Here is a 16,818-nt window from a genome sequence, read left to right on the forward strand (position 1 = left end):
CACACACAGACACACACACACACACACACACAGAGCAAAGCCTCCTAAACCTCAACTTCACACACTTTCCAGCGAAGCCAAAGTGTTCGATGAGCTGCTGCAGGTGTGTTTGCACTGTAACTAAACTCACGCATGCTTATTGCTGTAGTGAAATAATAACAGTCGGCTGCAGTATGTGCTGAAATCAGCAGTGATGTCTTTAACATCCCTCATCAGCCCAAAGCCCCGTTGTTCAAAGAAGCCTGAGGTTACTTTGCATTTCCAGTATTTCAAAGGTAACATGCAGTGCTAATGATAACAGCATCCAGTGACTGCAGTAAATATAGTTGTGTTCAGCTCTCTTTTTCTTGTCCTCCAGAAAGGCTTTGGTGATGTGGATGGTGAACACTGGCTGGGTCTGGAAAACATCTATAACCTGGGCAAACAGGAAGACTACAAGCTGCTGGTGGAGCTGGAGGACTGGATGGGGAAGAAGGTTTACGCAGCCTACAGCAGCTTCCACCTGGAGCCCGAGAGCCAGGCGTACCGTCTGCGTCTGGGAACCTACCAGGGCAACGCTGGGGATTCACTGAGCAGCCACAACGGCAAGCAGTTCACCACGCTGGACCACGACAATGACGCCTTCTCAGGTGATCCTTCACCACACGTGAGATCGTTTATGGCGTGTCATTATAAACCCTGGGTCATTGTGGGTCATTCAAACTGAGTTACATATGGTACATCATTCAGAATGACATGTTTACAAGGACAACAACAATACTATGCTAAATAATTCTTGTTTTCCAGTGCAAATATCTGAAGAACAGTCAAGATACACTATATTGCCAAAAGCATTGGGACACCCCCTTCTAATGAACAGGTTTGACTACTTTAGTAATTTCCATGAATTTCCAGTTTTGTAAGTGTCTAAAATGACTGTAGCCATAAGTACAAGTCACTGGTGTTTGCTGATGAGTTTTTGGCTCGAGGTCTGCATTTAAAGTCACAGCAGACCAGTCCAGTTCTTCCACACTGACTCAATCAATCATTTCTTTTTGAACCTTGTCTTATACACAGAGGCGTTGTCATGTTAGAATAGAAAAGGGTCCTGTCCAAACTGCTGCTATAAAATTAGAAGCACACAATTCCCTGGAATATCATCATATGCTTCAACATTCAGATTTGTACTCGTGGAAATTACTAAAGTAGTCAAACCTGTTGATTAGAAGGGGGTGTCCCAATACTTTTGGCAATATAGTGCACATTAACTGAGAGGCAGAATGACTAAGACACTGATGGTTGATTGTCTCTCAGGTAACTGTGCTCATTTCCACAAGGCTGGCTGGTGGTACAGCGCCTGCGGTCAGGCCAATCTGAACTGCGTGTGGTACTCCGGAGGAGTCTATCGCAGCCGAAAGTAGTCAAACCTGTTGATTAGAAGGGGGTGTTCCAATACTTTTGGCAATATAGTGCACATTAACTGAGAGGCAGAATGACTAAGACACTGATGGTTGATTGTCTTTCAGGTAACTGTGCTCATTTCCACAAGGCTGGCTGGTGGTACAGCGCCTGCGGTCAGGCCAATCTGAACGGCGTGTGGTACTCCGGAGGAGTCTATCGCAGCCGCTTTCAGGACGGCATATTCTGGGCCGATTATGGAGGGGGTTTTTACTCCATGAAGTCTGTGCGTATGATGATCAGACCCATCGACTGAAGCCGGACTGACTGACTTCAGCTTCTTCATGGTCCAGTGGGAAACACAGTTTGTATGAGTAATGTTTGGAGTTTGCTTGATTTACAAATGATGTGACAGAGAAACAAATGAAAGTGTATCATCACTCAAACTTCATTTCAGTCATCTCAGTGTCATGCTTTGAGCACATTTTAGCAAACCATGTCCACAACAACATGTTTGATAGGGTTTTTTATGATTAGAAATGAATCATAAAAACATCTCTGATGACTACATGGCAACAAGTGGTAAATCTAAGTTCTTACATAATTTTACCCATAAAAGTTAAAACATAAAGTTTTGTTGGTAGAAATGATTAATTCAGTAATGTCATTTTTTTTCAATGCATCTTGAGCTTTCCAGTGAGAACATAATGTAACAAAATTTTGATTTAACTTCAGAAGCTTCGTTTAAATGTTTTGCCACTTTCTATCATTCTGTCAATCTGATCAAACACAGAGACTCGTTCAAACATGTATTTAAAACGCATTTAGGTGAAATACAGCTGTTCATACGCCACAGTTTCTCCCACCTCACGTTTATTTTGGTGGATTTTAGACGTACAGTGGCAGAAGAAACAGAGCACAGAAGCACAATGAGAAACATATTGCTGGGCTCCAGACGGCGCTGCATGGGGAAAGTGTGTAAGAGCCACTGCTGGATGGAAACAGGCCAAATGTCTGTGGTTGTTGTGTGTTTTTCCTTCTCCTCCATCAGTCCAGCTACTGGCTAATGCACATGTTCTCTGTGCAGACGTTTAACTGACTTTTTGCTTCATCAATGCATGAAACTGTAGATTTATTGCTTTTGCAGTTAATTAGTTGGCTTCATTGCTGCTATGATCATGACACAAAAGGCTTTAGATTCAAACTTGCCATTCTTAATGATGTGACAGAGAAACAAATGAAAGTGTATCATCACTCAAACTTCATTTCAGTCATCTCAGTGTCATGCTTTGAGCACATTTTAGCAAACCATGTCCACAACAACATGTTTGATAGGGTTTTTTATGATTAGAAATGAATCATAAAAACATCTCTGATGACTACACGGCAACAAGTGGTACATCTAAGTTCTTACATAATTTTACCCATAAAAATAAGTTTTGTTGGTAGAAATGATTGATTAATTCAGTAATGTCGTTTTTTTCAATGCATCATGAGATTTCCAGTGAGAACATGATGTAACAAAATTTAGATTTAACATCGGAAGCTTCGTTTAAATGTTTTGCCACTTTCTATCATTCTGTCAATCTGATCAAACACAGAGACTTGTTCAAACATGTATTTAAAACGCATTTAGGTGAAATACAGCTGTTCATACACCACGGTTTCTCCCACCTCACGTTTATTTTGGTGGCTTTTTAGACGTTACGGGGCAGAAGAACAGAGCACAGAAGCACAATGAGAAACATATTGCTGGGCTTCAGACGGCGCTGCATGGGGAAAGTGTGTAAGAGCCACTGCTGGATGGAAACAGGCCAAATGTCTGTGGTTGTTGTGTGTTTTTCCTTCTCCTCCATCAGTCCAGCTACTGGCTAATGCACATGTTCTCTGTGCAGACGTTTAACTGACTTTTTGCTTCATCAATGCATGAAACTGTAGATTTATTGCTTTTGCAGTTAGCAATTAGTTAATTGCTTTTCGCAATTAGTTGGCTTCATTGCTGCTATGATCATGACACAAAAGGCTTTAGATTCAAACTTGCCATTCTTTTTCATTCATTTTTTATTAACTGACTTTCATAAATGCAAATGAACTCTCTTGATAACTTGAGGGGAAACCTGAAGCATTGAAATGAAGGACCAGACTTGCATTGTTGTCAGTTTGTGGTCAGAAAAATGCTCCGCTAACAGGAAGGTGTAAGAGCCACTGCTGGATGGAAACAGGCCAAATGTCTGTGGTTGTTGTGTGTTTTTCCTTCTCCTCCATCAGTCCAGCTACTGGCTAATGCACATGTTCTCTGTGCAGATGTTTAACTGACTTTTTGCTTCATCAATGCATGCAACTGTAGATTTATTGCTTTTGCAGTTAATTAGTTGGCTTCATTGCTGCTATGATCATGACACAAAAGGCTTTAGATTCAAACTTGCCATTCTTTTTCATTCATTTTTTATTAACTGACTTTCATAAATGCAAATGAACTCTCTTGATAACTTGAGGGGAAACCTGAAGCATTGAAATGAAGGACCAGACTTGCATTGTTGTCAGTTTGTGGTCAGAAAAATGCTCCGCTAACAGGAAGGAGCAAGTATAACACGTGTTCGTCTTATGGAAGGCTCACAGGTTTAAAGTCCATCCATCTATCATTCTCCACATCTATCCCAGCGTCTCGGGGAAACACCCTGAACGGATGGTCCATCCATCAAACACAGTTTTAAAGACTTCTTCCTAAAAACACACAAAGAGTGGAAAAGTACAAATACATTCAGTTCAGCCACACAATGAAACTTTTAAGAGCTTCTTCTCAAACTGATGATCAAATAGAAAAAGAAACAGCCAAGAGACCAATAACGCACCACCACTACAACTTTAATAGCTCTTTATGGAGTGTTTATGGCCATATAAATGAAGAAAAAATCAGGCGAAAGAGTTTATAGATTCTGCTCTTTAATTTGCCTTTTTTCATCACAATGTTTTTTAAAGAATGACTAAAGGGAGCTCTGGCCACTTGATATGCGGCCACTGTGTGTATTTTTGGTCATTCTGGTGGTTTCTAGGCGTTTTCCTCCTGTCTGGCAGATTGTCTCTCAGGTAACTGTGCTCATTTCCACAAGGCTGGCTGGTGGTACAGCGCCTGCGGTCAGGCCAATCTGAACGGCGTGTGGTACTCCGGAGGAGTCTATCGCAGCCGCTTTCAGGACGGCATATTCTGGGCCGATTATGGAGGGGGTTTTTACTCCATGAAGTCTGTGCGTATGATGATCAGACCCATCGACTGAAGCCGGACTGACTGACTTCAGCTTCTTCATGGTCCAGTGGGAAACACAGTTTGTATGAGTAATGTTTGGAGTTTGCTTGATTTACAAATGATGTGACAGAGAAACAAATGAAAGTGTATCATCACTCAAACTTCATTTCAGTCATCTCAGTGTCATGCTTTGAGCACATTTTAGCAAACCATGTCCACAACAACATGTTTGATAGGGTTTTTTATGATTAGAAATGAATCATAAAAACATCTCTGATGACTACATGGCAACAAGTGGTAAATCTAAGTTCTTACATAATTTTACCCATAAAAGTTAAAACATAAAGTTTTGTTGGTAGAAATGATTAATTCAGTAATGTCATTTTTTTTCAATGCATCTTGAGCTTTCCAGTGAGAACATAATGTAACAAAATTTTGATTTAACTTCAGAAGCTTCGTTTAAATGTTTTGCCACTTTCTATCATTCTGTCAATCTGATCAAACACAGAGACTCGTTCAAACATGTATTTAAAACGCATTTAGGTGAAATACAGCTGTTCATACGCCACAGTTTCTCCCACCTCACGTTTATTTTGGTGGATTTTAGACGTACAGTGGCAGAAGAAACAGAGCACAGAAGCACAATGAGAAACATATTGCTGGGCTTCAGACGGCGCTGCATGGGGAAAGTGTGTAAGAGCCACTGCTGGATGGAAACAGGCCAAATGTCTGTGGTTGTTGTGTGTTTTTCCTTCTCCTCCATCAGTCCAGCTACTGGCTAATGCACATGTTCTCTGTGCAGACGTTTAACTGACTTTTTGCTTCATCAATGCATGAAACTGTAGATTTATTGCTTTTGCAGTTAGCAATTAGTTAATTGCTTTTCGCAATTAGTTGGCTTCATTGCTGCTATGATCATGACACAAAAGGCTTTAGATTCAAACTTGCCATTCTTTTTCATTCATTTTTTATTAACTGACTTTCATAAATGCAAATGAACTCTCTTGATAACTTGAGGGGAAACCTGAAGCATTGAAATGAAGGACCAGACTTGCATTGTTGTCAGTTTGTGGTCAGAAAAATGCTCCGCTAACAGGAAGGAGCAAGTATAACACGTGTTCGTCTTATGGAAGGCTCACAGGTTTAAAGTCCATCCATCTATCATTCTCCACATCTATCCCAGCGTCTCGGGGAAACACCCTGAACGGATGGTCCATCCATCAAACACAGTTTTAAAGACTTCTTCCTAAAAACACACAAAGAGTGGAAAAGTACAAATACATTCAGTTCAGCCACACAATGAAACTTTTAAGAGCTTCTTCTCAAACTGATGATCAAATAGACAAAGAAACAGCCAAGAGACCAATAACGCACCACCACTACAACTTTAATAGCTCTTTATGGAGTGTTTATGGCCATATAAATGAAGAAAAAATCAGGCGAAAGAGTTTATAGATTCTGCTCTTTAATTTGCCTTTTTTCATCACAATGTTTTTTAAAGAATGACTAAAGGGAGCTCTGGGCACCTGTTATGTGGCACTGTGTGTGTGTTTTTGGCCATTCTGGGTGGTTTCTAGGTGTTTCCCTCCGGTCTGGCATGAAAAGAGTCGCTCCTGGTCTTCTGGTCTGTAGATGTGACTCTGTTTTCTGGTTCAACAGATGAAAACAGTGCTTCACTTAGTGCAGTAGCAGAAGTAGGAATCATGGCTGGAGCACAAACGATGCACTTGGTAAAAGCATCACGTTAAATGCACACTTCACATACATCTTCATTTATGCACAGCAGTAATGTGTTTTTTGTAGCACAGTCTTGATGGTATGTTCCTCCTGTCTGTATGCAGCACATACTCTAAGTCACTCTCACAGCCATATAGAGCGTCCAGATGCATAAATGCAAACCTCAAATTAACATAAACGTGTTGGGTGCATTAGCACATCCCTGAAGCACACAGGGAGCCAGTGTGATCCAACGTTTCCAAAAACTCCTCTGGTTTCTCAGCCTGAAGGAGAAGCCTTCTTTCAGCGCTGGCATAGCGTGAGCCGGGCCTGAAATCTGACTGGCGGTCGCACCGTTTGACCAGGTCTGGTGAAGTGTGACCCTCTGGGACTGCTGGCTCTCACGAGGTGCTTGTGGGTGAAGGTGACATCTTTGGCCCACATGCGGAGACCACACGGCTGTCCTGGACGTCTGAAGGGAGTCATTCTGTGAGCGTAGAGTGGAAAAGAACTCGAGCTGAGAGATGCTGCGAAAAACCTCACGTCAAAATTCCCACCGGTCTCTCTGGAACCTGCGGAAGCTGGAGAGTCCAACCAGACATTTGTTAATTCTGCATGTGTGCGAGGAGATGCTAATCAATTCAGCTCGCTCGAAAAAGCATTTCATATCTGATGACAGAAGAATAAGAAACACAGTCTGATGTCCTTCCATTCCTACACTCATCAGTAACCAGAGGAAGATCACATCACAGTAACAACTGCATCTGCAGCCCATGTTGTTTCTGTAAAAGGTCTAGATTCATTAAGGTTAAAATGTAGAGTTTTAATTTTTATCATAAACAATTAATTGGATTAATTGTAAAAAATTATGTGCTCGATCTGATCTGCTCTGCTCGATAACTCGATCTGTTAGTGATTGTTAATCTTTGCTGTCCTACAAAAATAGACTTGACATAAAATATGTGAATTTTTCACACCAGATTAGGCTGACATTTACACACAGTAAGACAATGCAATGTCTGACTATTGGTTAATATAATTGTGCAGCATCAGCTGAAGAGGAAGGTCATTTCAGAGAAAGACCAAGTTATTGCATTTTGATTATGAAGACAAGCATTATTTTATGTAGCATTAGCTCACTGATGAATCATTCAAGTATGTGGAACATGCAAGTACGTCACTTTGATGTTAATGTTGATTTAAATACAAATGTCATTTCCACTGTGATGATAATTCATAACAGAATTGTTGTAACACTGGGTAGTGGAAGCAGTGTTTCATTCCTGAATGAATCAGAGTTTCAGAACAAATTGGTTGAGTGAATAATTCAAAGACTCACTCATAAAGACATACAGTAGGCCGCATCCAAATATGCAATATGCCGAATTCACAGTATTCATAAAACAGCAGGTGAAAAAAAGGAGTCGCGAATGGAGGTGAAGTGACGCTGGCACGTCACATGACAATGACAACATGATGATTATTCATGACACATTTAGAACATACTTTTTTAAACTGTGGTGAATTAATTACTTATTCAAAAGAAGCACAGACTCAAAAGAGTTTGCGCTTTCAGATGCAGCCATACACTTGCTTTCTTCCTGAATGAATCAGTGTTTTTTGAACGAATTGAAGTGAATAAGTGACCCTCTCACAGAGACAGCAGCTGTGTCTGAAATCACCCACATACCCTCATTTGTTCTTCCCTACATAATTCCACTAATAAAGTCTACTTGAAAGTCCAATCAGTTTTCAGGACCAGAAGAAAGATGTGTTTTATAGATGTGAAGCTTGTGGTTGATAAACTTTTAAGTATGTATATTATTCTTACACAAACGCATCAATTTGCTTCAGAAACCTTTAGTAACCCCCTGGAGCCATGTGGAGCACTTATTATGATGGATGCACACAGTTTATTGGACTTCTATTGGACTATTGAATCTCAACAGCCATTCACTGCCATTATAAAGCTTGGAAGAGCCAGGCCATTTTTTTACATAACCCCTATTGTATTCATCGGAAAGAAGATGAAGTAAATGGGTCATTTTCATTTTTTTTGGGTGAACTATCCTTTTATGCTTTCATAGGATAGTGAGAATGATAGCAGGATGATCCCTTCAGTTATCATTCATTTACAAAGATGATCTGATGTTAGTGCAGTGGAAGCATATGTGAAAGAAATGCCTTTCTCCCATTTTGCAAGTAGTAATTATGGATAGACCTAGGCCTGTAATCAATATAATCTCTCAAAAACACTGTTAACAGATCACAATCTATGCCACATGCGGCCATATTTTCTTTATTTTTATTTGTATGTTTTGCACACACACACACACTCACACACTCACACACACACACACACACACTGGATAAATGTGTAAGAAGAGTTGTGTGACAGCAGTCAAATGAATGGTAACCACCCCTGCTTGCTTGAATGTGCAGGACAATTTATGACAGTTTTTTATTATTATTATTATTACAGTAAAATCAGAATGCCAAACTCTTTTAATCTCTTCAGACAAGCCCATTTTTTTATATAACCCCTATTGTATTCATCTGAAAGAAGATGAAGTAAATGGGTAATTTTCATTTTTTTTGGGTGAACTATCCTTTTATGCTTTCATAGGATAGTGAGAATGATAGCAGGATGATCCCTTCAGTTATCATTCATTTACAAAGATGATCTGATGTTAGTGCAGTGGAAGCATATGTGAAAGAAATGCCTTTCTCCCATTTTGCAAGTAGTAATTATGGATAGACCTAGGCCTGTAATCAATATAATCTCTCAAAAACACTGTTAACAGATCACAATCTATGCCACATGCGGCCATATTTTCTTTATTTTTATTTGTATGTTTTGCTATTGTTATTAATTTTTAAAAGTGTTTTTCAAACAGATGCAAATGTTCTGCTGCCCTCTTGTGTTTGAATCAGACATTCAGCTTTTTTCATTCAGCAGACATTCAGCGCCAGGACCCCTCCCCCATAAAAAAATATAATTATAAACCACGCTGTGTATTGTAAATAACAATGTTTTTTACTTTAAATAATTGTGTAAGTAGTAAAACAACACAAATGCAAACAGGGCATTTTAAGTTTAGAAACATTTTGAGTCTCCCCTCCCTTGCCTCACAGTGCTGTGGTCTTTCCTCTTTTACATCACCTACACACACACTCAGGTGACTTTGTCTCAACAGATGATATGATTGGATTACTAGACTAACCAGCAAATAAATCTCATCGCACACCATCTCAAATGCTGTAATTAATTAATAATTCTGACATGCCTGAGCTAGAGTCTGTCATTGAAATGATTTGGGGTAATTACACATGATTGTGTTCAAACATCAGGCATCCAAACACAAGAAAACACGACAGCGGTTGTTTTTTTCCTTTCTTCATTTATTATGTAGGGGGACAAAAGTCACAGTCTTTACCGGATGCAGCAACTTTTTATTAATAATGATAATTTGCACCATTTACCAGTAAGTCATGATTTTGTTCTCTTGAACACAAGGAATGGAAACAGTGCTTTATTTGCAAATGTTTTATGTCATATTCCAATTTTTCACACAAGTTTAATTTGCATCTTTGAATTGAATCATAGCTAATGACTCAACCAATGATTTGAGTTTGGGGCGGAGCTATCAGAGTGACGGACCAATGGCAAACCGGGAACATGTTCAGGAAACCAGTGACACTTCAGCTTTAAGCCAAGAGTTATTACTGAATAATGTTTTTTTTCAATAACATCAGTGCAGAAAATACATTTATCAAGACATTTTTATTGAATATCGACAAAGAAACACATTGATAGAGCTTATCTAGTGCTTTAATACCCCATGAGAAGTTTTGGTAATAAAACAATTCATAAATCAAGGAAGCTAAAGCTGCTTGGCACATCACTAGCAGACAGGGATGCTGTAGTGTTCATGAGCTGTTTGTGACTGGATTCACACGCGGTCGGTTCCCGGTCGTCCTGCGGCACGAGGAGGCGGGTATGATTTCTCAGCGGGTTTACACGCACAGTTACAGCAGAGCATGATCCCACCGATGAGGGTCAGAGCCGACGCGCCCCAGCCCACGTACAGAGCCTTCCCGAACTCATATCTGTGCACACGACCAACATCAGCTCACAACATCCACCTCACCACAGCATTCAACCTCACAACATGAGAGGAGCTTCACTCACAATGATAAAACACACCAATCTTCAAGACATTACTACATCAATAACAGTTTTCACAAATGTTTGGATGGATGCCATCAATAAATCAGTATTGCTTAATAATACTTCAGTAAATTCATATTTACATTTGTATTATTGAACAATTAAGAATCCAGATGTTAGATGTATAGATTTATAAAGCCTCACAGGTTACAGCACACATGATACATTTACTACATTCAGTGTTTTACTAGAGTAAACTCCTGACACTCACCTTGCATTTGTAGGAGTAAATGGATCAAAGAACGTCTTCCTTATGTTTTCTCCATACCAGCTGGTGGCAACAAGAGCACAAACCCTTGTAGAAATAAGAAGAGATCTGACATGAACATGCTGCACGGGAACAGATTTTAATAGTTTAATTACTTTGTTTACCAGACTTCGTTAAAGTGATAATTTTCGCCCAAAAAAATGACAATTCTGTCATCATTTACTCTAGTTCAAAACTTCTGTCGAATACAAAAGTAGATCTTTTGAGGAGTGTTGGTAATCAAACAATTGCTGGCCTGACATTTAAAAGAGTTTGTGTTATGTTGAAGTTTATATTGTGCTGAAGGCCGGAGTGTGTGGTTGGGCTGTGAGCAGATATGTGAATGTGGGTTTTAATTCAGCATTAGCTGTGCTGAAGTCAGTGCAGTGATACATAACTTCTTACTTGTTCATTGCAAACACCTGGTATTTTAAACAAATAATAACAAATAAGACTTCATATTACCCACTTTTTATAAGTAATTCTAAGTAAATAATTAGTTGTGTCATGCATTGAAAAATGTTAGGTAGATTTGCATAATTTCTTTTAGTGTGTCATATCCGTTTTATCTTTACTCAACACATCTGATGAAATCCACCCACACAAACCGAGTGCTAATGGTTGCCTCAGATTTATTGAGTAGATTCTACAGAGAGTGAATAGCAACATATCTGCGATGATGAAGAGAACACCTCCAGCCATAGCCACTTTGTTCTTCTGTTCTTTTTCGTCAGACAGGCAGGTGGTGCACTTCATGCCGACAGCAGCGACTAGCAGACCGACGGCACACAGGAAGATGGAAGTGATCATAAAACCGCGAGCCGCCTGAACCTCTCCTGAGACAGACACAAATAACATAACATAAGTAACATAACATAACATAACATAGCATAGCATAGCATAGCATAGCATAACATAACATAACCAACATAACATAACATAACATAACATATAACATAACATAACATAACATAACATAACATAACATATAACATAACATAACATAACATATAACATAACATAACATAACATAACATAACATGTAACTGGGGGTAGTTGTGGCCTAAGGGTTAAAGAGTTGGACATGAAACCCAAAGGTCATGGGTTCGAGTCTCAGTACTGCCAGGAATTGTAGGTGTAGGTGGGAGTGAACGAACAGCACTCTCTTCCACCCTCAATAACCATGACAGAGGCAAGGCATTAGGTGTGTGTGTGTGTGTGTGTGTACTTGGATGGGATAAATGCGGAGCACAAATTCCGAGTACCATACTTGGCCACATGTCACGTCATGTCACATCACAACACATGTAACAACACATTACTACATGACAACACAACACAACACAACACATAAAACATCACAACACACTACATGACAACACATATAACATCACAACACATCAAAAGACAACATACCATAACATAGCAATGTAACAACATCACATCACATACTGTAACATCACATCACATCAGCTTACTCATGAACACTCTGGGTTTGTTCATTTAAACCTGACAAGAAAAAAAATAGGTTTAAAAGATGTAAATGCACTGCTTAATCAAATGTAAGCTAATGCGTGTCACTGATCATGTGACTTTGATTTTCAATTCATTCAGTTGTTATGCAGTAATTTGAAATGTGACATTTTGCATTAAATAGAAGAAATGCAAAAGAGGATCATTTTAACCCATTTTATATATATTTAATACATTCATAAAGATGTTCACTGTTTCTCTAAAATGAAAATACTCATCAAATGATTTACTATGCTTTTAAAATAATCCTTACTTGTACCCCAAATGTGTTATTATTTTGTCAAAAACCATATGATAAATATTATCATAATCTGATACATTATAATCATAGCATTTACATTCCATTCTGTTCATTCTCTTTTAAAATACATTTTAACTATGTTTACTTATCTTCTGCATTGTCTATTTGTATCAGTGTTGTTTTATTATTATTGAGATACTATTATACTTCTTAAGATTTTGATTTCGTTTTTTATATTGTCTGTTTTTTTTAAATTTTAGTTAAAGTTTTAGTACTTTTGTTGTTGTGCTATTTTATTAGTTTTTGTTGTTGTTAAATGCCTATATAGTTTTTATTTTCAGTTTTCAGTTTTAGTAATTTTAGTACATCAAGTTAAAACTAAATGAGAAACATTACATTGACAATTAGCTAAAATAAAATGTTTGTATATTTTATTTCAGTAATGAAAATCAGTTTTTTTAATGCGTTTAGATTTAGTTAACTCTAATAACTGATATAACCTGATTTATATAGTTTAATATTTTAAGCTGTACATGTCAATGATGCCAATAAACATATTGTTTGACTCTGAAAAGTGCGTAAATATTTTCTATTTCAGTGTCTGAGGGATGGAAACATCTTTTTTGTATTCACATTTTGTTACACAAATACAATTCCGTCTTAACTTTTAACTCTTACATCCTGAGGTTTTTCAGTAATCGTATTAAACATCTGCTTAAGAATTCGTGCTATTCGCCTGACTTGTCTGGACAAGAAGCGGGTCACACACACACACACACACACACACACACACACACACTGATCGCGCTCCTACCTGGCAGCTGCAGTAAGGAGTCATAGACTTTGCACTGCATCTGTCCGGTGCTCTGATACACACAGGAGCGCCAGAGCCCCTCATACATGGCCTGCGCGGTGATGATGTTGTCTCCGGCGTATGAGGACATCTTCCACTCGGCCATGGCCGTGGATGCGACGAGACCCAGGAGACCCAGAAAAGCCAAAGTGTAGCCGAGGAGCTGCAGCCCTGCGTTGGCCATTGCTGGAGTGAAGTGTGGAGTTACAGCTGCTGGAGTGAGTGAGATGCGCTGAGAGCTGCTCGTGGTGCGCCTGACACATGAATGAAACTCCTCCAGCATCATCATCATCATCATCATCCTCCTCACCGGCGCTGAAGCTCCACCTGAAGATCCTCACGCGCCTCCTACCGCCTCCGAGCACTTTCACACCTTCACACAACATACACTCAAGAGTTTTAAGCTTGTAGCAATAGTGTAACTTGTTCTTCTTTAGACCGTGGAAATAAAAAAAAATAACAACAGGCATATTAATTAATAATTATATAATAATCAAATAAAATGAAATGCTATATAATATCATATGCTATATAAGAAAATTACCAACTGCTAAGATTATTTTAACATGATCATGAAAAGAGATGATGAAAAATGAAGAGCTCTAGTATCAGTCAAACCATTTTGTTATTACGCTTCCCATGTATGAATGAAATTCATAGTCATTAGTCAATAAGGTTTCTTTACAATAAGCCGTTTTACTGCGCTCACAGCGCACACTCTTCAAATTTACGCGAATATGAAGCGCACGCTCTGACAGCTTCATCATAAATAAAGCGCACAAGAAACTGCGCATACGATGTAGTTGTCGTCAGTTAAGTCATGAAATTACCAAAAAAGCGATTAAAGCTGCAAAAGTGTGCGCGCATGTATATACAGTATATATGCATCACATTTAAGAACGTCTCTCAAATACATGTAGGCCTACTAAAATATTAGAGATCACAATATAAGGCGCAAGCTGATATGTCATTTTTTTATTTGTAATTTAATGCAGAAGTAAATGTGAGTACAGTGCACTTATACTAGAAAATATGCACACATTTTTCGTTAATTTGTAAAGTACAAACGAAAATGAAACCATATTTAAATGCATAACTCATTTTACATTCTTGCATGTTGATTTCTGGCCTTTTTCACGTTCTTGCACCATGGGGATTCAAAAGAGAACGTTTTTTTGTTCGTTGTACAGAGTTCAATTTAGGTACGACAGAACTGTTGCAATTAATTTATTTTGACAACTAATAGAATGTAAACATTCACTGTTTACTTTTTCGGAGTTCATTGATTATATCAAATTCAGTGAAGGTTGACTAAACTTTGCACTATATAGTTATCTGCATGTCTCATCCATGAGTATGCAATGATGGAGAACAAGCTTTTGGGGTTTTTGAGAACCAGAACCAAGCTGACTGAGTAATAAAGCTATAGTGACCCCGTTTATAAAAGGGTTAGTTCACCGAAAAATGGAAATTCTGTAATTAATTACTAACCCTCATGTCGTCCCAAACCCGTAAGACCTTCGTTCATCTTCGGAACACAAATTAAGATATTTTTGTTAAAATCTGAGAGCTCTCTGACCCTCCATAGACAGAAATGCAACTGCAATGTTCCCAGGACCAAAAACGTTGCAAGGACATTGGTAAAATAGTACATGTGACATCAGGGGTGCAACTGTAATTTTACGAAGCTACGGGAATACTTTTTGTGCGCAAAGAAAACATTAACAACATAATTTATTCAGCAGTTCTTCTCCCCGAGTTACCGTCTTCCACCATTTTGGAGAGTACCCCAGAACGTAATCAACGTAATCAGCGTGGTTTACATTCAGTAGACAGCACGCGCATGCTGAATGTAAACAATGCTGATTACGATTACTTCACATCCGACCACATGCGACAACAAAGATGCACAGGACTGCAAACACAAACAGAATAAATAGGGAGCAAATGAGGAGAGTAATGAGGGAGACAACTCTCTGTGATCCTTGTTTGTGCTCCTTGTTTGGGCCTGCTCTGCCTGTTCCTGTCTGGACTTCCCTTCCCTTCCCTTGTCTTGCTGTGCCCTGTTCTGGCCTCCCTGCCTGTTTTTCCCCCTCAGGGTAGTTTTTGTTAGGTTTGTTTATTTTTGCTATTAATAAAGAGCCTATTTCCTGCATCTTTGAGTCCTCATCTCATCAAGATGATGGGCATCTTCCTGTTCCTGTCTCCTGGTTCTTGCCCCTCCGCTCGTGAAAGAGCAGAAAGATATAGCAAGCTCCTTTCTTTTCAACAGAAGAAATCCACCATCAAGGAGTCTGCACTTGAGTTTCTGACAGCAGCGGAGGGGCTTGATCTAAACAACGCTGCGCTAAAGGACATTTTTAACAACTGCTTTAACAATCCTGTCTGTGCCTGGGAGATGGGAATGCTGGGGATTTTAACATTCTTGCAGTTTGTGGGTTTTGTGTACTATCATGAGGGAGATGGTGGCCTACCTCACCTTGGCCCTCCTCCCTTCTACTTACAGACTGCCAAGTCCCCAGTCCTCCGATGACCCCTTCGGGGAGAGGAAGGAGGAATGAGTCCACCTCATCTGCCACCTTCCTAGAGGTGGCCGAGCCCATTGCAGCCTCCCCTACATCATTTAGGGCTGCTGCAGCTTCTACTGGGGTGGACTTTATCGTTGCATTGTCCTCAGAGATGGCCAAAAGCACTGCGGCGACTGCAGAGGTGGCCATCTCGTCAAGGTCACCTCGTTCTCATAAGCGAAAGAGGAGAAGGATTTCCTCCACCCTACAAGCTCCAGTGGCCTCAAGTCTGATGGTGCTGGAGGACCCGACTCTGATGGTCCCAAGTCCGATGGTCCAGGGGGACCCGACTCTGGGGGTCCCAAGTTTGGTGGTCCTGGAGGACCCGACTCCTGTGGTCCCAATTCCAATGTTCCAGGAGGACCCGACTCTGGTGGTCCCAAGTCCAGTGGTCCTGGAGGACCCGACTCTGATGGTCCCAAGTCCGATGGTCCAGAGGGACCCGACTCTGGGGGTCCCAAGTTTGGTGGTCCTGGAGGACCCGACTCCTGTGGTCCCAAGTCCAATGGTCCAGGAGTACCTGACTCTGGGGGTCCCAAGTCTGATGGCCCTGAAGGACCCGACTCTGGTGGTCCCAAGTCCGGTGGTCCTGGAGGACCCTACTCTGGGGGTCCCAAGTCAGATGGTCCTGGAGGACCCGACTCCAATGGTCCCAAGTATGGTGGTCCTGGAGGACCAGACTCTGGTGGTCCCAAGTCCGTTGGTCCTGGAGGACCTGACTCTGGTGGTCCCAAGTCTCCCTGAGGTACCTGCTCCAGAACAGCCTTCCACAGAACAGCCCCCTCTCACTTCTGCTGCCACGAGGACCG

The 16,818-nt window shown here is 40.1% G+C and overlaps 3 protein-coding genes across 3 annotated transcripts in view; 2 read left to right on the plus strand and 1 right to left on the minus strand.

Moving 5' to 3' along the window:
* LOC107721120 (angiopoietin-related protein 1-like) overlaps positions 1–1,945 on the plus strand; it is an 8,499-nt gene extending 6,554 nt beyond the window's left edge. The window contains exons 4-6 of the mRNA XM_016528986.1: positions 359–629; positions 1,506–1,704; positions 1,798–1,945. Coding sequence (XP_016384472.1) covers positions 359–629; positions 1,506–1,693 — 459 coding nt within the window. The 3' untranslated portion in view covers positions 1,694–1,704; positions 1,798–1,945. The remainder of the gene's footprint in view (positions 1–358; positions 630–1,505; positions 1,705–1,797) is intronic.
* Positions 1–12,041, plus strand: part of LOC107721133 (insulin-like growth factor-binding protein 1) — a 25,380-nt gene extending 13,339 nt beyond the window's left edge. The window contains exon 6 of the transcript XR_001637681.1: positions 12,020–12,041. The gene's annotated coding sequence lies outside the window, so the exon portion shown is untranslated. The remainder of the gene's footprint in view (positions 1–12,019) is intronic.
* cldn1 (claudin 1) lies at positions 10,109–13,718 on the minus strand. The gene is made up of 4 exons (XM_016529003.1): positions 13,404–13,718; positions 11,487–11,651; positions 10,780–10,864; positions 10,109–10,447 (listed from the first exon to the last, which is right to left on the minus strand). The coding sequence occupies exons 1-4, from the start codon at positions 13,624–13,626 to the stop codon at positions 10,291–10,293; spliced, it is 630 nt and encodes a 209-aa protein (XP_016384489.1). The 5' UTR covers positions 13,627–13,718; the 3' UTR covers positions 10,109–10,290.
* Between the last annotated feature and the right edge of the window lie 3,100 nt (positions 13,719–16,818).

Source organism: Sinocyclocheilus rhinocerous, unplaced genomic scaffold (assembly GCF_001515625.1).
Source record: "Sinocyclocheilus rhinocerous isolate Xijiao unplaced genomic scaffold, SAMN03320098_v1.1 scaffold180, whole genome shotgun sequence".
In the NCBI taxonomy this organism is placed as follows: Eukaryota; Metazoa; Chordata; class Actinopteri; order Cypriniformes; family Cyprinidae; genus Sinocyclocheilus; species Sinocyclocheilus rhinocerous.